We start from the raw sequence: 21961 nt of genomic DNA on the forward strand, positions 1-21961 counted from the left end.
TCCAGAGACAAGGGGGAAAGGGAGAGAAAAGACAGGACAAGGAGGCTGGGAGTCTTGAGAGATAACTGCTAAGACTCTCTCTCTGAGGCATTTTTCCTGACAAGGGGTTGGAGGGTTGTTCTAACTGTGATGGTTTGGGAAGTATATATAGGAGAAGCATACGTTGGTGATATTTTTCATTGGACTAATTGTATTGTTGGGTGAGATGGTAGACCATGGACAGGACTTTGTAAGGGGGTGAAGGAGCAGCAGCTGGTACTGCAAAAGTGACTTCACCTTTGTTCCCAGCTTCCCTTCTCCCCACTGAGGCAGGCAGACTATGCTGTGGAAGTAGCACATGGGGACTTCTTTTTTTTTTTCTTGTTAGGGTCTGATTCAGGTAAGAATTCCCCCAGCCTGCCACTCTCAGCACCCCTCGCTTTATCCTCTGTGCTCACCAGCATGTCCCCACCCCTCCCCTGCTTACCATCACCCTTGTCCCAAGCTGCCCTGAGGGCTGAGAAGGCCCAGAGCCACTTCTGCCCTGCTCCAGCCAGGGCTGCACTGCACAGGAATTGCAAAAATCCTTAAAAATTTAAAAATCCTTAACACAGGGAGCCCAGCTCATCTAGAAAAGGCAGCAGTGTTAGCGGTGGGTGCCCTTTCCCTGCATTTGCTCCCAGGCTAGCAGGGAACACTTGAGGGGATCAGGCCAGGTAGCCAGAGATAGCTGGATCACTGGCAGCAGCGGGCAGAGGAAGAGATATGCCACCGAATGCAAACAGAAAGTGGAGCATTCTTGCATGCTTTGGGAACTTAAAAGACGTCCCTAGCTGTTGCTCCTATGGTATGGTCTGGAAGGGAGGTGCGACTGTGCCACTGCACCCTCTCTGGATCTGCCACTGTGGTAGACCACACTATGGATTTTCCATCATAAATAATTAATTTCATTAGCTTCCATACTGTAGTCACGTTGGGGTCAGGGCTGAATTAATCCATAGGCAAACTAGGCACATGCCTAAGGCCCTGAGTTGTGGGGGGCCTCAGTCCTTCCCTCTGCGGCGGAGCCAAGAAGGGCTCCATCCACCTCCCTTCCCCTCCTCTCTGTCCACTTCGCTGCTGCAGTGGCTGCTTCCTAGCAGCAGCTCCAAGCCCTGCTCCCTGTGCCAGGGTGGGGAGTGGGGTCTCAACCAAATGTGTAGTTGGGATTTCCAGACAAAGCACTGCTTGGGCTTTGGAGCATAAGGACTCTGCCTGTTGTACTACTGCTGTTCAATAAGAGTTGTAGTAGTTTAAGAAGAGCTGCTTGCTCTGCTGTATTCTGTCCCCTCAAAGAGGTAAAGTCCCTCCGCAGAAGCCCAGCCAGAAGGTAGCTCTCTGAAGGGGGCCACAAATAACTAGGAAGGTAAGGAACCAAAATGCTGGGTCTCAGAGTCCGAGGAGCCAGGGGCTCCAGAAGCTGTGCCTAGGCTGGATTCAGGGGCTATTCCAAGAGACCATGTAAGGCTTGGAATCACAAGCAAGTGCTCCCCTAGGCATTCTGTGACAAATCTCTTATCCTTACAACATCCCTGAAATAGGAAAGTGCCATTTTACAGACGGGAAACAGAAGATCTTCACTTGCCCATGGTCACACAGGATGTCTGAGGTAGAAGAGGAACTGAGACTGTTTCTCTCATAGTCCAAACTAGTGGTCTAATTGTCAGACCATCCTTCCTCCCTTAGTTGACAACGTTTTTGGATCGGCTCAGACATTTTTGTCTTGCATCAAAAGATCTTAAATCTTATTATCATCAGATTGGAAATTTCATATTTAAGAAAGAAGGCCTGATAACGAAGATAAAATAATCCTCTGTATTGATCGAAGACTCCTGTCTGACATTAAAAATTAAAAGAAAAAAACCATTTTCAGTAATGGAAAAGCTAAACTTGCTAAGAATGGGCAGGTACTCCAAAGGTGCTGAGGCTGGCAGTCATGTTAGCTCAAAAAGCAGCTGCTATCATCTATAGAGAGATTTAACAGAAGTATGAATATAGAAAATTGCATGTATTGGCATTGCACCCAAAAAAAAATCCCATAGCAAAATGACCCTGTATGTAACAAAAAACTATGTACACTTGACTAGTCAGTGTAAGCATAACATCCTTAAACCTTCTAACCTTGGTTTAAAAATAAGTTAGAAACATTTTATTTAACTATAATAAAACAAATAAAAATAAAGATCCTGAGTTGGAAACCAGCTGTTGATCAATATTCTAAAATAAGAGACCTCTAACCTAGGGACTAATTTCATATTCAGTAAATCAGTTGTCATGGACTGTCAAAGGCAAGTTGTGTGAAGGAGGCTACCGCAGATTTATTTGTACAGAATATGATCTACTAATTGATTAACAGAACAGCAACAAACAACTATGAAAATAATAAATAAAAAGTATGGCTCCATCTATGAAAAAAAATAAATACCCAAAGCCTAATATTCCTGTGAAAACAGCATTTGCAACCTGGTGACCCAGCCAGGAAAGCATTTAAAAATTCACATAACTCCTATGTAATATCCCGATTCCCCAAGGCTGAAATTCCAAACTAGGATAACCCTGAATGAGGTGCCTTCTGTCTAGGGCAAGTGAACTTTCCTCTTTGAAACACCATAAGGCATCTATCATGTTATTTGAAAGGCCTGGAGTAACCGAAGGAAATTGACACCTATACCCCGAGTGCCTTTCTTCATTACCAGAAATTTACTGTCCTTTAATTTTTACCATTTTTAGTTATAAAAAGAAAAAGATTACTTACCTGCAACATGCATTACTTGCATGTCATAGAAATAGAAGAGAATTGTCAAGTGAGAGAGAGCAGCCAATATTATATTGAACAGACTAAACCATGAATGATCTCCTGTGGGTACTACTGGTAGAAACAGACATCACCTTTCATTACCTTTGTGCTGTCATAAAAATATTTATAAAAGTGACAAAATGACAGCAAATAGACTTACATCCATACCTTTTGTTATGGCCATATTGTATCTGTGAGAAAGGTAGTAATAAATTATGCTGCAAGTCTATTTGCTTTCTGATGGGAGAGCACAGGCAGCTGGAGCTGCCCGCACTTTCCTATCACCCAGGACAGGGACTCACAGGGTTTGAGCAGCCCGATCCTGCACACTTCAGGAATTCTTGCACTGGATTAGCCCTTCAAGTCTCAAGAGTGCCTGCCTGGCTTTCCCCGCTTGCAGACACAACCGATATGCTTCATTTGACAATGCCTATTTCTAGCCTATCATAGAATCAATGAGTCGGAAGGGACCTAGACAGATCATCAAGACCGACCCCCCGCCATGGGCAGGAAGGAGCACTGGGGGCGGCAGGGGTCATAAGACCCCAGCCAGGTGCCTGTCCAGTCTCCTCTTGAAGATCTCCAGGGAAGGTGAGAGCACCACCTCTCTGGGAAGCCTATTCCAGGCTCTGGCCACCCTTACAGTGAAGTAGTTCTTCCTAATATCTAGCCTAAACCTATCTTCCCTCAGCTATGACTCTCTCCCTGAATTTGTAGTGTTTTAGAAACTATATTGGGTATAGAAACAAAGTACCCCAAGAAAAACACCTTCATAAAAGAGCCTGTGTTTTGGAGAACTGTCACTTTAAATCACTAGGTAATTGAACTATCAGCTATTGTTGGAGGTAAGCTGTCATTCTAGACATACTAGGGCTCAAAACATGGGGAAAAGTAGAGCTATGGGCTTTTCCTTTTAAATTAATCCAAGAATTATAAAATAGAGAAGAGAAGTTTCCTTTACTAAATTTTCATACCCTGTTAATACCATATATTTCAAATACACTTTGCCCATATCAGCGTACTTTCTTGAAAACAAAAAACACTTTCCATGGAAATAAAAGAATACAGATGAAATCATTAGATGTTTGAAAATAAAGAGGAATTTTATCAGAGATGCAGATTTCCTTCTGTGCCTGAAATGCAGTCTACTTACTGCTTTGAACATGCAGCATTAAAAAGCAGTGGTGCAATGTCAGATGGACCATATTATTTTTCCTCTACTTTGGGCACATCTATATGAGACTGCAGATCCGACTAATTAGCTCTGCTATAAAACATCACCATCTACACATAATGCTGCCATAGCGTAATCTGACTAAACACAAATACTACCCTGTGGTGGCAGCATTTTGTGCACCACAGTACATGTGTAGATGGTGATGGGGCTGGCTGGAGCCGAGGAGGCTTCAGTGCTGGGCTAGCCAGCAGGCAGCCCTTGCGCTGCAGCACCCTCATGCCCCAGCCAGCTCCTAGGCAGCACATTCAGCCCAGTCGAAGCAGACCAAGCTGGCAGGGGACCCAGAGGTCAGCCTGTTAACCCAGGGCTGCTCTGACTGGGCTCCACATGCTGCAGAGTGGCTGGCTGAGGCATGAGCAGCCCCCTTGTGCTTCAGCCAGCCCCCTGCCCGCCCCCCACTCCACTGCAGCACACGAAGCCCAGTTGGAACAGTCCTGGGCTGGCAGGGGACCCAAGGGGTCAGCCTGCCAGCCCAGGCTGCTTCAGGCAGGTTCCATGTACAGTGAGGGGCTGGCTGAGGCACAAGGGTGCTTCAGCACAGGGCTAGCTGACAGACCCATGCTGAAGCACCCTCAGGCCTCAGCCAATCCCACTGCTGCACACTGAGCCTGGTCAAAGCAACCCAGGCTGGCAAGCCAACACCATGGGTCCCCTGCCAGCCCAGGACTACTCTGAGTGGGCTCTTTGTGCTGCTGGGGGGGCTAGCTGAGGCACAAGGGTGCTTCAGTATGGGGGCTGGCTTCCAGCCAGCCCCTCTGCAGCACATGGAGCCAAGTCAGAGCAGCCCTGGGCTGGCAGACTCACCCCTGCCACTCCAGGATGCTCCAACTGGGCTCCATGTGCTGTGCATGAAAAAATTCCAGAGCAATATGCTCCAGAGTTTTTTGCTCCCAGCCGCACATTCAAACAACACTCCCAGGAGCAAAAAAACTCTAGAGAACACTTGCCCAGGATCAGACACACACAGTTTGCCTATTTTATCAGGTTTAAAGTTTTTGCCTTCCTTTTTAAGGCTCTGCATAGCCCTACTCCACCTCCAGGTTGGATTTCTTTTTCGGAGACCCATTTGTTCTTCCATTGATGCTATCTTCACTTCCCTGTTCATATCTCAATCTCACATTCATGCTTTCTATCCTTCCCCTTAAAAATGGAATGGTTTCCAATGGCAGTGCCACAGGTAGATCTCCTTCAAAATACTGCTAAGACTACTTCAGTGAGGCACAAATGCTAACTTACATCAGTCAAATGTCCATTCAACCTCAGGCTTATGAAACAGCAAGAATTTCAACAATGAACGGGAACAGTTAATGTTTTCAACACCAACCCTCTCGTCTCCCAATCTGCCTTCTCCTATGTGTATATGTCTTTTGGGAATATATGTTTCTCGTGGCAGGAGTACATTTTGTGACTTCCCCATAGTTAAAGTCTAGGTTTGATGCAGTAGGCAAAAGGGAGGCAGTAAAGGTATTCAAAGAAAAGAAAGAGAATGACAGAATTCACCTGGTATTGTATCATTACCTAAAACTACACATGAAAAACCTCAAGCAATGACAGTCTGGGCATTAAGACAGACACAAAAGAGCTCTGATCTTAGCTGGCTTCCCTAGCACCTCCTACTTTTATATAATTAATTTAATAGATGTTTACAACTACCAAATTTTCCATTAGAAATGGTTGGAAAACCAATGTTTTCAATAACTTTCTTCCCTCTCTCTTTCTTACGGCCAGATGTTTGGCAGCACAGAGAGGAGGGATGGAATTTTCATCAGGAGTATGACCCAGAACTAGTCAAAGAAGAAAAGCGGAAAGAAGTGAAGGAAGAAATCAGAGTGCAGGTGTGCTTGCAAAAGTAGTTCTAAAAAGTAGTCTTTTTAGAATCAAGGCATCCCCCCCAGAAAATGCCAGCTCTTAACTTTCACTCATTTCTTGACTCTCAAAAAACAACAGAGCAATTCTTTTGCTGCAAAGAACACAGAACGACCACAACAGGTTAAAATGTTTTGACACTATGGATTCCCGTTTGAAATCTAGTTTTATCTTGTGAATCATGTGTAGATGTTTGCATACCTAACAGTGCTAATATTGTGGCTGTGACACCCTGGTTGAAAAATCACCGGCTTACAATAACAAGACAATTGTATTAACAGTTCTTTGAATAAGAGTTTCTCTCCAGTTGCAAGAGGTGACCCTGACATCTAAACCTTGCCTTCTCTAGAATTCCATTTTCCATTCTTTTCTTTACATGCTTGTTTGGATGAACATTTGTCTGAGTAGTGGAAAAAGATTCAGTTGTCTGGAGACTTAGAAAAAGATTCACTTAATCTGTCTTTCTTGATAGGTTGATGAGCTCATGAGACAGGAACTGAAGAATTTAAAACTGGCAGTAGACAGAGAGAAGGACAAGAAGAAAAAAAGTGGAAAGAAGGTGAGTGTAGAAAGCTGTAACTCTGTTGCCAGTGTAACTCTGAATATTGAAAGTGATATCCTTGTTCCATTGAAGTCAATGGCAAAACCCCCAACCTAAGTGGTTGGAGAACCTTAAGTCACATGCAAGTTCTCTTTAAGCCATTTTCTTTATAGTATTTTAACTTGTAGTACTAACTGACTTATATTTTAAATATTGTTCAGGACAAGACAAGTCATTTTGAAGGAAGAATGCTAACACTGATCTCACTTTCTAGTGACGGGCACCCACAGTTCCAACTAAAGTCATGAGCAGTTGGTGCTCAGCACTTTGTCATATGGAAAGGGCAATTCTAAATGTAACAGCAGGGGTCCCCAAGCACCCAAAGAGATAGATGCCCCTCCTCCCCCCGTTTTAGGGCAGTCTGCCCTGCCCTCTCCTGCCATGCCTTTGATGTTAAATGAATAGATATGATGCAGGAGGCTGCCCCATTTGCAGCCCTGGTGTCTTAAGCCAAACATACTGCTCCAAACCAGCCCTACACCATGTCCCATGCCTCACATATGGCATCCTATTCAACATACTACTCCCCCAGCCCTACGCTAAGCTGCACTTTGCCTCTGGCCCACTTAGGCCTTAGGCACCACTCAGTGGGCCTTGGCCCCTCACTGGACCACCTTGATCCCTCACTGGGCCACACTTCATTCTGTAGGCTTCAGAACCTGCACTGGGCCTTAGCCCCTCACTGGGCACCTCACCCCTCAGGCCTCAGGTCCCTCCCAGTGGACCTTGGCCCTCTACAGGTGACTCAAGGCAGTGGGGGCTGAGGCTTTCCAGCGCCCCATCCTCGCCTTTCACTGAGGCGGCACAGGTGTGTCATTTCCTGGGGGCAGCCCCACCACACCATCCAACCCCAGCAAGGTGTAGTTTCATGAAATCATTATGTTCACAGTCTGTCGCAAGGCTGACAAAACAGATACCAAGCTCGAAGTCTTGGACTTCAAAAATGCAAAGTTTAATAAGTTCAGGTCACTAGTAGAGAATGCCCCGAGAAACCAAGGACCACAGGTAAAGGGAGCACGAGAAGAATGGTCGTTCCTTAAGGATGCAATCCTTAAGGCTCAGAGAAAATCCATTCCCTTATGGAGAAAAAGTAGCAGAAGGGTAAAAAAAAAACCCTCTTGGCTAAGCAGGGAAGTTGCAGCCCTCCTACAGAAAAAGAAAGGGGCATACAAACAATGGAAGTTTGTGACAGCCTCTAAGGAAGACTACTTGGCAATGGCCCACACTTGTAGAAAACAGATTAGGCCAGCTAGGGCAGAAACCAAACTAAAACTAGCTACAAGAATCAAGGACAACAAGAAGTCCTTCTTTAGCTACATAGGGAGTAAAAGGAAAACTAATGGGAGTGTGGGGCCACTGCTCAATACCTCAGGATCCCTGGTCACTACCACTCAAGAAAAAACAGAACTCCTAAATGACTACTTTGCCTTGGTTTTTCACAAGACCAAGGGGAACAACATGCCAGGTAGGGCACAGAACAAGCAGGGTGGGATTGACACTGTTCCCACCATTGCCATAGAACTGGTGTACAATCAATTAAAGAAATTAGACATGTATAAATCAACAGGACTGGATGAACTCCACCCAAGAGTGCTGCAAGGAGTTGGCCGAAGTAACGCAGAGCCCCTGGCAAAGATCTTTAAAAAATCATGGGCCTCTAGAGAAATCCCAGAGGACTGAAAGAGGGCCAATATTGTGCCCATCTTCAAGAAGGGGAAGCATGAAGACCCAGGAAACTACAAGCCAATTAGCTTAACTTCTATTCCAGGGAAAACCCTAGAAACATTCATCAAAGAGGAGATGTGACAAATTTGCAGAAGGAATGATACTGAATGACAGCCAGTATGGCTTCATCGTGGGCAGGTCTTGTCTGACCAACCTTATATTTCTTTCTATGATCAGGTGATTTGTCACCTGGATGAGAGAAAAGCGGTTGACATCATATATCTCAACTTCCAGAAAGCCTTTGACCTGGTATCCCATGAGGTACTGATCAGAACACTGGAAGATATTGGGCTCAACTGCGGGACCGTCAAGTGGGTGCGAAACTGGTTGCGGCATAGGACACAGAGTCCAAATGAATGGATCCGTGTCGTCCTGGTGAGATATGGGCAGTGGCATACCCCAGGGGTCAGTACTTGGCTCAGTGCTGTTCAATATCTTCATCAATGACCTGGATGAGGGGGTGAAAAGCCCATTGGCCAAGTTCGCAGATGACACCAAGATATGGGGTTGTGCAGACACACCTGCAGATAGGCTGCAGATACAAGCAGACCTAGACAAGCTGCCATGTTGGGGAGAACGGAACCAGATGAGGTCCAACATAGAGAAATGTAAAGTGCTGCATCTAGGAAGGAAGAACCCCCAGCACACCTACAGGCTGGACATCGCTAACCTGACCAGTACTACAGATGAAAGGGATATGGGGGTAACAATAGACCCCAGCATGAATGAGATGGCAATGCGACACAGTAGCCACTAGGGCTAATAAAACTCTGGCATGCATCAATTGATGCATCTCCAGTAAATCTAAAGAAGTGATCCTCCCACTTTACTCAACATTGGTGGGGCTGCAGCTGGAGTATTGCATCCAGTTCTGGGCACCGCACTTCAACAAGGATGTGCTAAAGCTTGACAAGGTCCAGAGAAGGGCCACCCATATGATCAGAGACTTGGCAAGCCATGTGAGGAGAGGCTGAGGGATCTTGGACTCTTCAACCTAAAGAAAAGAAGGCTGAGAGGGGACCCGATTGCAGCTTACTGCTATATCAGAGGCATACATCAAGGGCTCGGTGAACAACTGTTCATCAGGGCACCCTGGGGGAAAGCTAGAAACAATGGCCACAAACTCCTGGAAGATAGTTTCAGGCTGAACATTAGAAAAAACTTCTTTACAACTAGGGTGTCCAGACTATGGAACAAGCTCCCCCAGAGATAGTGCAATCATCTACCCTAGAGGTCTTCAAGAGAAGACTGGATGGTCACCTGGCTAGGGTCATCTGACCCCAGATGTCTTTCCAATGATCCTTCGGGGTCCCTTCCAGCCCTATGATTCTGTGATTCTATGATTCTTACTCAGGACCACAAAGAACCTCTTCCATCCCCATAGTTCCTAACCGCCAGGTGATCCCGGAGCTGCAGTCTTCAGGCTGTACAACGTTACTTGCCCAGCTCCCCAAATGCAAGTGCCACCTCTGCTCCCAGAATCTGGGCTTATACTCTCCCTGCCCAGCCCCCCTCCAATCAGGTGGCCCCTTGCAATCAGGTGACTACCTAATTGGGTCTGAACCTACCTGCCGGCTGCCCCACAGCCTGTCTGATGGTTTTAAAGTAGCAAGCACAACCAGTGCACTGACACACTGAACATAACTAATATCTAACTGGCAGTACCATAGATTTAAGTATTTGAACACAAGAAGGATTACAAGAGTGAGACTACCACCCTAGACTAGAACTGGCCATTTGCCCTTAGCATTCAGATATAAGATTGCATGGTAGAATATATATGCTTTTGGTGAGTAATACACCAACATTATTTGGAATTCAAGTCCCTGTGTAAAATGAGTGTGTATGCCCAGTTCACAGAGCTTCATGGAACTACAAAGTTCTCTGCAGTGCTAATTCCATGAAGCTACATGTAAATACTAAGGCACAAGTCCTCCTTCACTGCCAAGACATCTCCATCATAACCACCACTTGTTTTAATCCAGTATGACTAGGGATCCTATGTCACCTGTGGAGGTGTCCAGATCTCCTATTTTTTCAATGGGGAGTGTATTGTATCTCTGAAGAGACACCATACTTTGCCCAACAGAATCACAGGGCTCTCCCATTCTTTAATTGGGCACCATTTAGGAACCTACAGAGATGGATTCTGGTTTTCCAAGGAGGCACATACCTCTCCATTCTCTCAATGTGGAGTTTTAACTCATGTTACAACAACTGTATCTGGTTGCAGTTCTAGTTGATGCATGTGTCAAGTATCTCTGTCATTTGCAGGCCTGTAGGACACCGCCTGCTGGCCGACTTGAGTGAGACAGTTTCTAATTGGAGTTCTACACACCCATGCTTTCACCTACTGTGACTTGGTGTTTAAAGGAGTTGGTTCAGTACCTGGATGTGTAGTTCCATTAGTCCTATGTTCCTGACGGCTCCGCCACCCCTACACCCTCGCCTGTTCCACTGGTCTCCGATTGGCTGCTTGGTCCTTCCACATGACCTCCATCCCAAGAAGAAAAAAAACAAAAAGAACAAAACCAAGCACTCCTGGCCTGGGTTATTGTTCCAGCTCCTTTTAGCAGAGCGCAAACAGTAATTCACAGTTGTGAGGTCAGTCCCTATTTTCTTCCACTACCATCTCTTTGGTGGCTCTCCCCGAGCCTCTTATTGGGGTCATCATGATTTCCCTTATCCTATTAGGTCCACCTGTGACACCGTTTTTGGCTTGCACCCCTTTTAGGGACTTCACGGTACCAAAATTCTAGAATGCCCCTCTATTAGGGACTTTACGATGCTAAACTCTGCCAGGGTCCAGGGGCTCAGGCATGGTAACAAGCAGTTCCAAGTACTGCCTGTGGGCTCAACAGTCCTCGCTTTAAGTTCCCTCTGGGGAGCTCACTCTCTGCAGGAGTCTCCTACCGGCTCTCCACGTTGCTCTCAAGGTTCCCTGCAGCATGGCTCGGCTGGATCCGCCTCCTTCCGGTTCCACGCTCCCCCCCCTCTTGTCTGTTCTGGGCTCTTCTTTATACCAGGGTTGGAGTTCCCAGCCCATCCCCTCCAGAAACACCTGGGTAAGGAGGGTTTCTGCCGGGCTCTTTGGGGCTGTGGATCTGGGGCCACTGACCCCTTGTTTAGCCCTTGTGCTTTTGAGTCCTGTGACTCTCTCTCACAGCATGTGGCATAAGGCATCTTAGCAGGCCTTGGGACTGAATGAGAAGATATTTACTTGAATAAGTACATCTAACAGACAGCAGCACTGTCTTCACTGACTTCAACATAAAGTAAGTTCCCTTCTTCCTTAGTTGAGCAATTAGAGCACTTGCCTGGAAAATGGGAGACCCAAATTCTACGCTTTTGGATCAGCTTCAGGTGGCTTCATCCTATATCTCTTATGTGCCATAAAAGTATTCTAACTACTAAGCTATGGGCTAAGCATGGCTAAGAACATGTTCCTCACCTCCTATTGAAGCTGCCCCCTGTGCAGCCAAAAGGAAAAATTCATGAGATTAGCAGAAGAGCAAGCAAGAATAACTCTAGCCTAGGGAGGTGGCCACCATTTTCTGGCCCCTACTCCTGTGCTGTTTATGTATTTTACTCAATTACTTATTGATGTGAGTCTGTATGTAATAACATTACTCTGGAATATGTTTCGTAACAAAGCAGGATCTGACCCAAGGGAGTTGTATCAATGCAAAGGAAAGGAGGCTGTGGCCTGCAGTGCAAATAAGCATCCAAAAACAAGTGGACTGACATTCCTTAGTACAGGTCCTCTCCATACTTCTATGTAAGGTAGCTGAACAGTGAAAGGTATCACAGAAGTGTGGTTTCAGGAAGCATTTTACAATGGAGGGAATAGGCAGAGAACCCATAAGATTGGGTGGGCTAGTGATAGAATGCTAGACAGTCCTGAATATCATAGGTATGCAGACTTCATTTTTATGAAAAGAAAGTCAAAAACTTTAAGGATTCCTACTAACAATATGTCAGGCTTTCACAAACTACAAGGACATCCTGAAAAGCTTGGAACACCTTCAGCAGCACTACCTCTGAAATAACCTTAGCATAAAGTGGGAAGATCATCGCACAAATGCCAGTTATCCTTTCCAATGCTAACACCACCAGCATGAAAGCATTGATTATTCAACATCAGCTGCAATGGACAGGGCACCGTGTTTGCATGCCTGATGTATGTTTACCAAAACAACTGCTATATTCCCAACTCAGCCAAGGACAAAGGATACAAGGGAGCCAGAGGAAATGCTTCAAGGACAACCTCAAGGCAAACATTAAGTATAGTATTGACATCATAAATTGGGACAAACTAACCTGGGACAGGGCTACATGGTGACACTGTGAGAGAAGGTACATCTTACTTTGAGGAAAACTGTCTTCCCCTGGAGGCAGAAAAACAAAAGAAATGGAAGGATAGGAAGCAATACTGAGAAATCCACCGTTCAATTCTCCCTCCCTTTAACCACTACCTGTGGCATCTGCCAGAGAGTCTGCAGCTCTACGATCAGCCATCTTACCTTCTTAACTGTCAACAGACTCATCTACAATCCTTTACTTGACCCATGGGAGTGACCATCCTTGACCATGAGGGATCACTGCTGCTGCAGACACCAGACTTTATTCTCCTCTCCCGGAACACAGGCACATACTTTTCACTATTGAGGATTCTTGGTAATGGCTTTCTATTGGGATTTCCTACATGAAGTACTGTAGTGAGGACTCCCATTAGAAGCCTTTCCAAGTACTGAAACACTCTTCCATCCTCCATAGGAGGAAGCTGCAATCAGATGAAGGACCCTGTGAAGAAGTATGTTCTCTGCCCCCCAAAGCTGTTTATGCATTTTAATCCATGACTATGCAATGCAAGATGCAAAAAGAGCACTGAGAGTATTGGGGCTCCCTCCATCCCACAGCAGTGAGCCTGATATATAATCTATGTGGGCAGCAAGGAAAGAATGGATTTGAAAGATGTTCAAAAATAAAGTTGCAAAGTTTAGAAATAACTTAATAGTAAATGGAGCACTCATAGGACAAGGTGCTATTCATTTTCAGAATCTTTAGCCTTTATTAACTTAGAGCAGTGGTACTCAGTCTTTTGGCCCTGTGAGCTAGATGAATGGCACAGGGTTGGTTCACAATCTGGATTGGGCCCGATGCTGCTCCCACCCAGTCTGACATGCCATGATCAGGCTCTGAGGCCCTGCATTGCCCCTGCCCAGCCCTGCATGGTAGGATTGGGCCCTGTGCCACCCTGCATGCCCTTTCTAGTGTATGCATGGCCACACTATCCAGCCTGCAGGGCTCCCCACTTGTCTGGAAATTTGGCAGCAGGGGAGTGGTGCTACTGCTCCCCCACTGCCAAATTTCCAGACCTGTGGAGAGCTCTACAGACCCAATACCATGAATCCAGTGACTGAGCACCCCTGACCTAGTGTACTTGGTGCACACACAAAGCCAAGTTTTGCCTTCTCTGCATGTTCTTATTTTGTAAATATTTGCGTCTCCAGTTAGACAGCTGAACAGGATGCAGTTTACAGTATTGTAACATTTTTGCAAAATATCTGATCACTCTGAAGGAAAAATGTGCAGGAAGTTTTGAGGAAAGCAAATGACTGCAAGAGTGGACAGGTGTTTACACATACATCCACTTATAGCATATGCATGTGTTACCTGTTTCATGGTTTAAATAAAAGGGATCATAATTAACCTTCTAGCAGAGTGGGACACAGAACAGGATAGTGGCATTTGCCAGGAACAGATCCGAAAGTCATTTTAGGGTATTGAGGGCTTCACCACAGTGCTGTACAATCCTGTTTTTCTACACTAAGAAAAATGCAGAGGAAACAGAACTGCTGCAGTATCATTTCAAATCTAAATGGGAGCTTGTTAGCTAATGAGCTTAATTTTGGAATCAATTGCTGTCATTTCTTAACAGTTTGCCTCCTTCTCTAATCTCCCATGAAAATTAATTAAATATGATATGGTACACACTTACTGGGAGACGTGCTTCTAGAACCTTCCATGAGAAGAAAGATCTTCTTAATATACCATCTAGGCAAGAGTCATGGTGAGGCTTCAGAGCACACGTTGTTTCTAAGTCCTAAACCCTAAGACTGTTCAAGTGGTTTTTTCTCTTACTTTTCACATAACCTGTTGTTGTCAGCTACCAACTGCTGTAGTAGTAAACACAGCTACAAATAAGAAAAGCAGCTGATGAAATTTTGACTTGGAAAGGATTTCTATTAAATCCTGTTAAATTCTGCTCCATCTTATGATATCTGAAAACCCAGGCTGTAGAGCTTCGCTGCAACTCATCCTGTATATCAGTGGTTGTGAAACCGGGGTAAACATACCCCCAGGGGTACTTTAAAAAGTCATAAGGGACACCAGGGGGCTCCTGCTGCTGTGCGCGCACCGGCAAAGGCCTGGGGGGCACATGCCCCCCGATCTGTGTGCAGGGTGGAGGCAGCTGCCGCTGCATGGTGGGCTTTGCGCACCGCTGCAGCTGCCCTGGGAGCCGTTTTGAGGTGTTTCGAGCTTAAAACAGCAAAATCTAAACAAAACAAAAGGGCTTTGAAACAGCTTCGAAACAAAACAAGGGCACTCAAAACCTTTCAAAAGTTTCAAAACCTTTTGAGTTTCAAAGCCAGGCTTGCTTGCAGCTCAACAGAAACTAAGGAGAGAAAGGGAGAAAAGGTGGGGAAGGACTGCTCTCATATTGACTGTGTAGCTGGCCAGTGACTGTGATCCTTCCCTGAAGTCCCTTCTAATCCCAGTGCTTTGGGAAAGGGACAGAAAAACAGCATAAAATTAAAAAGCATTGTTTGAACTGAGATTTCTCTGTGCCTTCACACTTGCAAGTGACACAAGTTTTGCTCTGAACAGTCTGAGGTGCAGTTTCCCAGAAACTCCTGAGCCTTAACACACACACCTGACAAGTTTTGCTTGTCAGCACCTTGAGGTGCAGTTTCCCAGAAACCCCTGCACCCATCTCCTTGAAACTTGACAGGCTTTGTAGCCGCAGCAGGGGATACCATCCCTGCTGTTTTCATTTGAATCAGGACAGAAATGACAAAGTTTTTCATGATTCCCCATTATACCCTATGGGTGAAACGTCAAAATGTGTCGAAATAATGAAATAGTTTTGACGAAACAAAATGGAACAGTGCTTCAAAACGGCAAAATGGAAATCCAGACAAAATGGTGGTGTTTGACACAGCCCGTTGCTTACAGCATTACCTGAACTAACCAAAACAGGTTCAGTGATTGTGCGAGAGACAAGACTCTGTATGTACCACTCCTAGAATTAGAACTGGTTACCAACCAACCAAAATAAATAAATGCAGTTTTAATATAAAATAAGCAGTACAGAAAACTGAAAGGCACTGTAAAAGGAACGGACCATGGACCAGCATTTGAAGAGAGAATCAAATATATTTTTATTCTAAAAGATTAACTTGTTTCATTCGTTTGGCACCTAAAACCAGTTTTCAGTAAGATATATTTTGGAGGAAGCCAGTCTAGCAATTCATATTTCATCTTATCTGATTGTTTGCTCAAATTTCCCAGAAATATTCATTTTAGTTACAAAAAACATTTTTCTACATAATATTTTTTTTTTTTTTTAGCATTTGCGTTACCTTCTTTACTGGTCAAAGAGCCTTAAGGAAGATACCAGTTGCCTAATAAATTCAACATATGGTCAGTGTCTTCATATATATAAAAATTAATCTATCCTTCCCAATTAATCCACATAATGTGATCTTTTCTAATGTGCTAGAAATTTTGGAAAGACAGTGTTATAGATAACAGGGGTGTAGCTGTGATGGTCCAAGACATATATAAGGCAAGGATTTTTTTGGCAATATCTTTTATGGGACCAGCTTGTCTATATTTCTTGCCCTATGAAGCCACGTAATTATGCCTGTTCACGTAAAGACACCAGAGACATAGTTCTGCATGTTTGGATATATCTGCATTTTAACATAGGATCATTAAAAATATTAAACCTTCTCGTTTTCTTCTCTATATAGTTTTGGATTTAATTAAATGACATATGCTTCCACATAACTTTTTGTGCAACATTTGTTACAGGTGGTTTGCACAGTAGATTTTAGAGATTATAAAACTCACTCTTTGAAAAACTATAATTGAAATATTTTTTCATTATTGCTGCATTGCTCCATGAAAAATAGCATTTTTCAGATAGCCAGATAAGATTTTAAAAAACAGTTGTAATCCATGAAACTCTAAGGCATTTGTTACTAAGAAAATAAAATAATTATGAATCCCTGCTTAGAAGGTTATTATGTATATAGTCCATTTTTTCTGAAGGGCAACACACCAGTCCAGCAAATCATTTAACCACTTGTGTCTAACTTTAAAACATGTGAAGCATTGTAGTTAGGCACATGCTTAAATACCTTGCTGGACAGTGGCATAATATACCAAGCTTAATTTCACAATGTTGTGCACTAGTCTATGACAAGGGAGACTAACAAATGATTTTCTTTAGTTAATTATATTGAAATCCAGAAGTACATTTGTGTCCATTTCCTGGGTAAGCATGTAATCAGTAAGCTATTGTATCAAAAGAGTCCTCTGCCACCTTCTTCTGACAGACATCTTTTAATAAACAAAGCAGCAACCACCACTACATTTTGTATTTAGCTTAATCTGGTAGGTATACTCTGAAAACACCTACCAGAGAGGAACACCTAGGCTGTGGATCCCCATTGTCTGAGACACAATTAGGAACCAAGTTGCTTAGGTCTGTCAGGACGAAGTCTCCCATGCAGGCATAGTCATCCCTCCTGCTCAGTTTCTCACTCAGAAATGGGGTTACAACCTTCTTACCTCAAGGAGTGGAACAAGGACAAGAACCAAATCTTTTGCTGTGGAAGACTATATAAAAAATCCTAGGTTAGTAAACAACAGGTACCAATGTATTGACATTTACTGAACTAGTAGTGCTGCTCTGTCATTCATGTCAGTTCAGTTCCTGTCAAACTGAAATATACAGTCATGTTATGCATGTAGTTAATTACTGTCCATATTTATGGCCCTCAGAAAAAGAAAAAAGGAATGAAGGGTGGAAGGAAGAAAAAATCTAAGAAAGAGAAAGATCTAACTCCTGACAGGTAAATATCGGACCAGACTACCCAAGATTCACAAGGTGACAAATTATGTATCCTTCATATTTGCCATGCTGTCATCCCTTTTAGATCTGTTTAATTATAGTAGAACAGTGGACTGCTGTTAAACTTACAATTCAAACTAGCAGTGTTAGCAGCCTAGCAGTCATGAAGGACCCTACAATGAATAAAACCTCTTTAATAACAGCTATGAAACATACATGCAAACCTAGATAAAACAATACATCACAAATTTGCAAATAACCTCCTTTAATGTTTTCAACATTTCAAAGTAAAAAGGCTTTACTGCATCCTCAAAAAATACCACTTCCCTTCTTGACTAACAGAACGATCTTGCATCACACATAAGATAACAAAATGTTCCTTTGATAATGTATAGTCCTGTTGTACTGTTTTCAATGATGCATACAAACCAATGCATCAATAACCAGACTTCACTGACTTCAAATTATACCAATTAAATCTGTAAATCTATGCATATGCAAAGGATTTCCAGCATCTTCACCCAATTCTTTAAGAAATTACTGATCACTACTTTGTGCAGCAGGTGCAGCAACACCCATCAGTCTCAGGTGTCCGTCAGATTTTACATCTAATTTAAAGTCCCTGAGATAAGAGCTCATGAAATACCACATTTTCTCATGCAAAATGTGCATGTTATATAAATCAATCTCACTTATCTAAAAAATCTATATAAATTCTTGAAGGCATCTTATAATGTTAAATATTCCTGGTCAGAGAACAAAGGTTGTTTTTTTTACTTGAAGGATATGAACAAATTTCTCATTTTGACACCTGCATTTTTGATGTTCATTTGATACATTTACAACAATCTGCCCATTTTCAACTGTACATTACAAAACAGAAGCCAATGCTGACATACCAACTAACACCAGCTAATATAGTGACAAGTTAGGATGGGGATAAGGGGAACTCATAGGGCAGCAGAAACCAAGAACATTGTAGAGATGGTCATGCTTAGCCCCTGGTAGGCAGAAGTACCTTATATTGAATCCAGTCCATTTGTGTAGAGTCTAATATAATGAGACCTCTTGCATTCCAAGTAATACAATCAATCATGCTATCATGTTTGGTTTAAAATGTTAAACCTCTCAAGCCAAACTAAAAATTGTACAGATGCATATAGAAAATGACTTCTCATAACATAGTTTCTCCAAGTAACTAATACATGCATACTTCTTTTCTCTTTAAATTAGAAGAGACTTACTTGATTACAAACACTTAAAGTATATACATTCTATAATATTATAAAGATCACATCTGGTTTTAGTAGCTAAATAGTGAGGATGATTTCTTTGGCCTACGAGAGCCATGCTTTGTTCCTTCCTGCTGTGCAGAGCAGGAGACAGAATTTCAGAAATAGCCAGCAGAGGCTTATGTTCACCTTTGTGCATTTTTACTGGTAGAGAAACACAGGGGCCTCAGTCAACAGAAGGGCGCAAACACACTTTTATTTAAAGGATTATTTGAATGTTCATGTATCATTAAATTTGAACAGTTAAAATAATAAGACAGGAAATGCAGAAGTTATGATTCCTACAGCAACATTAACACCACATTCTACCTTCTGTACATTTTATGATATATGCTTACCATAAAAAGCATCAAGTTATATTCTCAGCAATGAAAATGTGAATCAAAGTGCCAGAATTAATGTTGCTGTAAGTACACTAAGTTTTATATTCCAGAATGCTCATATATTAAGCTACACAGCTTTAACATACACAGACTAATTTTTTCAAGTGAAATAGCAAAAATCTATTGAAAATAAAACGGATACCTGCCCAAATTAAGATCAGTGACAATTAAAGGCACAAAACGATTTTCTTAGGAGACTGAAAACTGGAATCATTTAACTTTCATACATGATATAAGTGATGTATATAAAAAATCCCATAAGATTTAGAGGTCAATAGAAGCATTCCTATTAACCCTTCCAATACCAAAAGAATGTTAATAAATCTTAGAGTAATAAATGCACATTGAATACATTGTTATTTCCTTGACACAATATGAATTGATCTGTATATCTCATTGCCACAAAATATTACTGAAGCAAACTTATTAGGCACAACACCAAAAAAGTTTCTCCTCCTTCATTCCTATGGCTAATGACATTAGAAAAGAGAAAATATTAGATACTCTTAAGTAGGATCAAAATTAATCATGTATATCCTCATTCATTAAGACACAAGACAACCATTAATAGAAGATGGCAGAATAGGGAGGGGACTTCCCCTATGGGGGCTTATTCTTTATTTTCAACCACCTGTTTTCCCACTCTCTTACCTTCCTCTCCAGCATCTGGCTCTGGTCACCTTCACACAGGGTACTGGACTAGAGTGACAACTGGTGTATTTACTCAAAAGATTAATCCTATCTTTTTGACTAATAGCTGGTTTATTGAAAATTAAGTTAATTTTGGGAAGAATTAATGAATTGCTACTAATTGCAGATGCCAAGTGAACAAGTATAGTTGTGTTAGGATTGCTGTTGTAATATCATTTAAAAATAATTTCTCAGTAATTGATATTAATGAATGAGTCTGCTACAAGAAGTCATAACTGATATAGTACTATCTGAAAATGGGTAATGTCATGAGTATTAAGAAATCATTTGGCATATAAGGAAATAAAACAATAACTTGAGAAAATACTGAGAAAGTACTTGAGAAAAGACAGTTATTGATGAAATTTTGTCTAAACTAATCTTTTTGTTCTCCCAATAAAAAGCTACATTTTTATTAAATTAAGGACATGTGATTCAATACAGTTTTATTAGTGAAGTACTGGGCTTTTGTTCACAGATCCCTAGAATTTTCTTAAATTTTGTATATTGTGTATAGAACCATCGATTCTCTCTACAAAGAGCTGGTAGAAGGAGGATTATTAATAAAGCCGAAGACTGTGAAACTCTCCGATTATGTTGGTAAAGTACATATTTTTAATGTTTTGCATCAGACCTAATGTATATTTGATAGATAATAATAATCCACAGTGCATCCCCAATCGGAACAAATTTTAAATGGACAAGTCTGACTGAAAAACTGACCAAAAAAACTAATGAACATGAACTCACTTTTCTGAAATTTGACATGCGAGTTCATTTTTCTGCTTCTTCCCACCTCCCACCCCCACCCTTTCCTTAAACGGTGTGTGTTTTTACTGTCATGCCTGAGTTAGCCTGGCACCAGAAAGAGAGATATCAAAGTACTGCAAGAAAGCTGTTTGCATGTCTACAGTCAAGACATAACAGTGCTGAAAAAGTCTTTTGCACAGGATGTCCAGGTCACATGTCTGATGAGTCTTTGCAACATCCAGATGTGTAATCTAATTTGCAAACTTTTTCAGGTTCACTAATTACTAATACCAGTAAAGTCAAAATGAAATGAAGCACAGTTGCAATTTCAATAGGATTCTAGGCCACCATTTTCAAACTTAAATAAAATTAGGCACCCAAATTAACAAAGGCCAGATTTTAAAAGGTACCTGGTACCCTAACTTCTACTAGTAAACTAAGTGCCTAAATACAGAAATAGGTGCTTAACTTTATGGACTCAAATTTGAAAAGCTTGAATTTTAGGAAATCACAAGAAGCTCTCAGGAGATGTGAGCCATCAGTTAATGTCTGCAAGACCCTGGAGCCTTTCTGCACAGCAGCCCTGTGTTTTATATTGCACCCAAAACACCTTCCACAAAATAAAATTGAAAAAATATTATGTGTATAATCTAATACTCCATAGGTGAAATTCACCCCTGTGCAAAGGAGCAACACAAATGCCGTGTAAACCATCAAAATAGGGCTTAAAAGAGGCACAGTCCTTGTATTTCCCAATTGACCTTGGGATGAATTTCAGTTTTCTAGATCTGTTCCTTTTAGCATTTACCAAGGAAAGATCCGAGTGCACTCAGGTTAGCACTTGCAAAAAGAAAATGCAATTCTGCATGGGGTACCAATGCCTGATGCATTCTCCAGGAAAGTTGTGACTTTTTTTTTTTAAACTGGAATCCACTGTAGCATCCCGCCAAAAAAAATCCCTAGTTTTAAAGAGACTTTTTTTTTAAAGGATATGGGGGGTTGTGCTGCTCTGCTGCTGTCTTCTCCTGGTCTCCCTATGCCTCCATTACTCACCTGCTACAACTCTGATGGTACTGGATATTGAGAAGTGAAAGGAAGTCCTAGGACTGATAGAAGCTCCACAGGCAGCTTAGTCAGCTCCACTGGACCCACTGCCCTACTCAGGTCCTTTCACCCCTGAGCACCTAACACAGGGTTCCTCCTTTCATAGGGTTGCCCTTGTGGGTTTCTGAGGGCTTGCCAAGGCTTCAGATGTTAAAGCCTAGGCCCCTTTTCCTCTATGGCCATGCCTGCCTTGGTCCACTGGTAAAGATTTCAGCTTCTGGGCTTTAGGCCCAGCCTCAACAGCTGTCTCGCAACTTTGGAAAGTTCCATCTCTGTGTGCTTTAGAGTCTGCTCCTCAGCTTGCGGCTGTCTTTTAACCCCATGACAAAACAAAAGCGGGGGGGGGGGGGGGG

The 21961-nt window shown here is 42.6% G+C and overlaps 1 protein-coding gene and 1 long non-coding RNA gene across 2 annotated transcripts in view; one reads left to right on the forward strand and one right to left on the reverse strand.

Moving 5' to 3' along the window:
* The window catches only part of IQCA1 (IQ motif containing with AAA domain 1), a 228767-nt gene that overhangs the window by 165455 nt on the left and 41351 nt on the right, over nt 1-21961 (forward strand). The window contains exons 10-13 of the mRNA XM_019523351.1: nt 5781-5887; nt 6391-6477; nt 17320-17390; nt 20272-20354. Of these exons, the coding sequence (XP_019378896.1) occupies nt 5781-5887; nt 6391-6477; nt 17320-17390; nt 20272-20354 (348 nt within the window). The remainder of the gene's footprint in view (nt 1-5780; nt 5888-6390; nt 6478-17319; nt 17391-20271; nt 20355-21961) is intronic.
* On the reverse strand, nt 15862-21704 carry LOC109301950. Its single transcript, XR_002098670.1, has 3 exons — nt 21694-21704; nt 21627-21632; nt 15862-18200 (listed from the first exon to the last, which is right to left on the reverse strand). It is a non-coding gene; the product is annotated as an uncharacterized LOC109301950 (long non-coding RNA).

The sequence above is a fragment of the Gavialis gangeticus genome, unplaced genomic scaffold (assembly GCF_001723915.1).
Source record: "Gavialis gangeticus isolate Ggan-Ray unplaced genomic scaffold, GavGan_comp1, whole genome shotgun sequence".
Lineage (NCBI taxonomy): Eukaryota > Metazoa > Chordata > Crocodylia > Gavialidae > Gavialis > Gavialis gangeticus.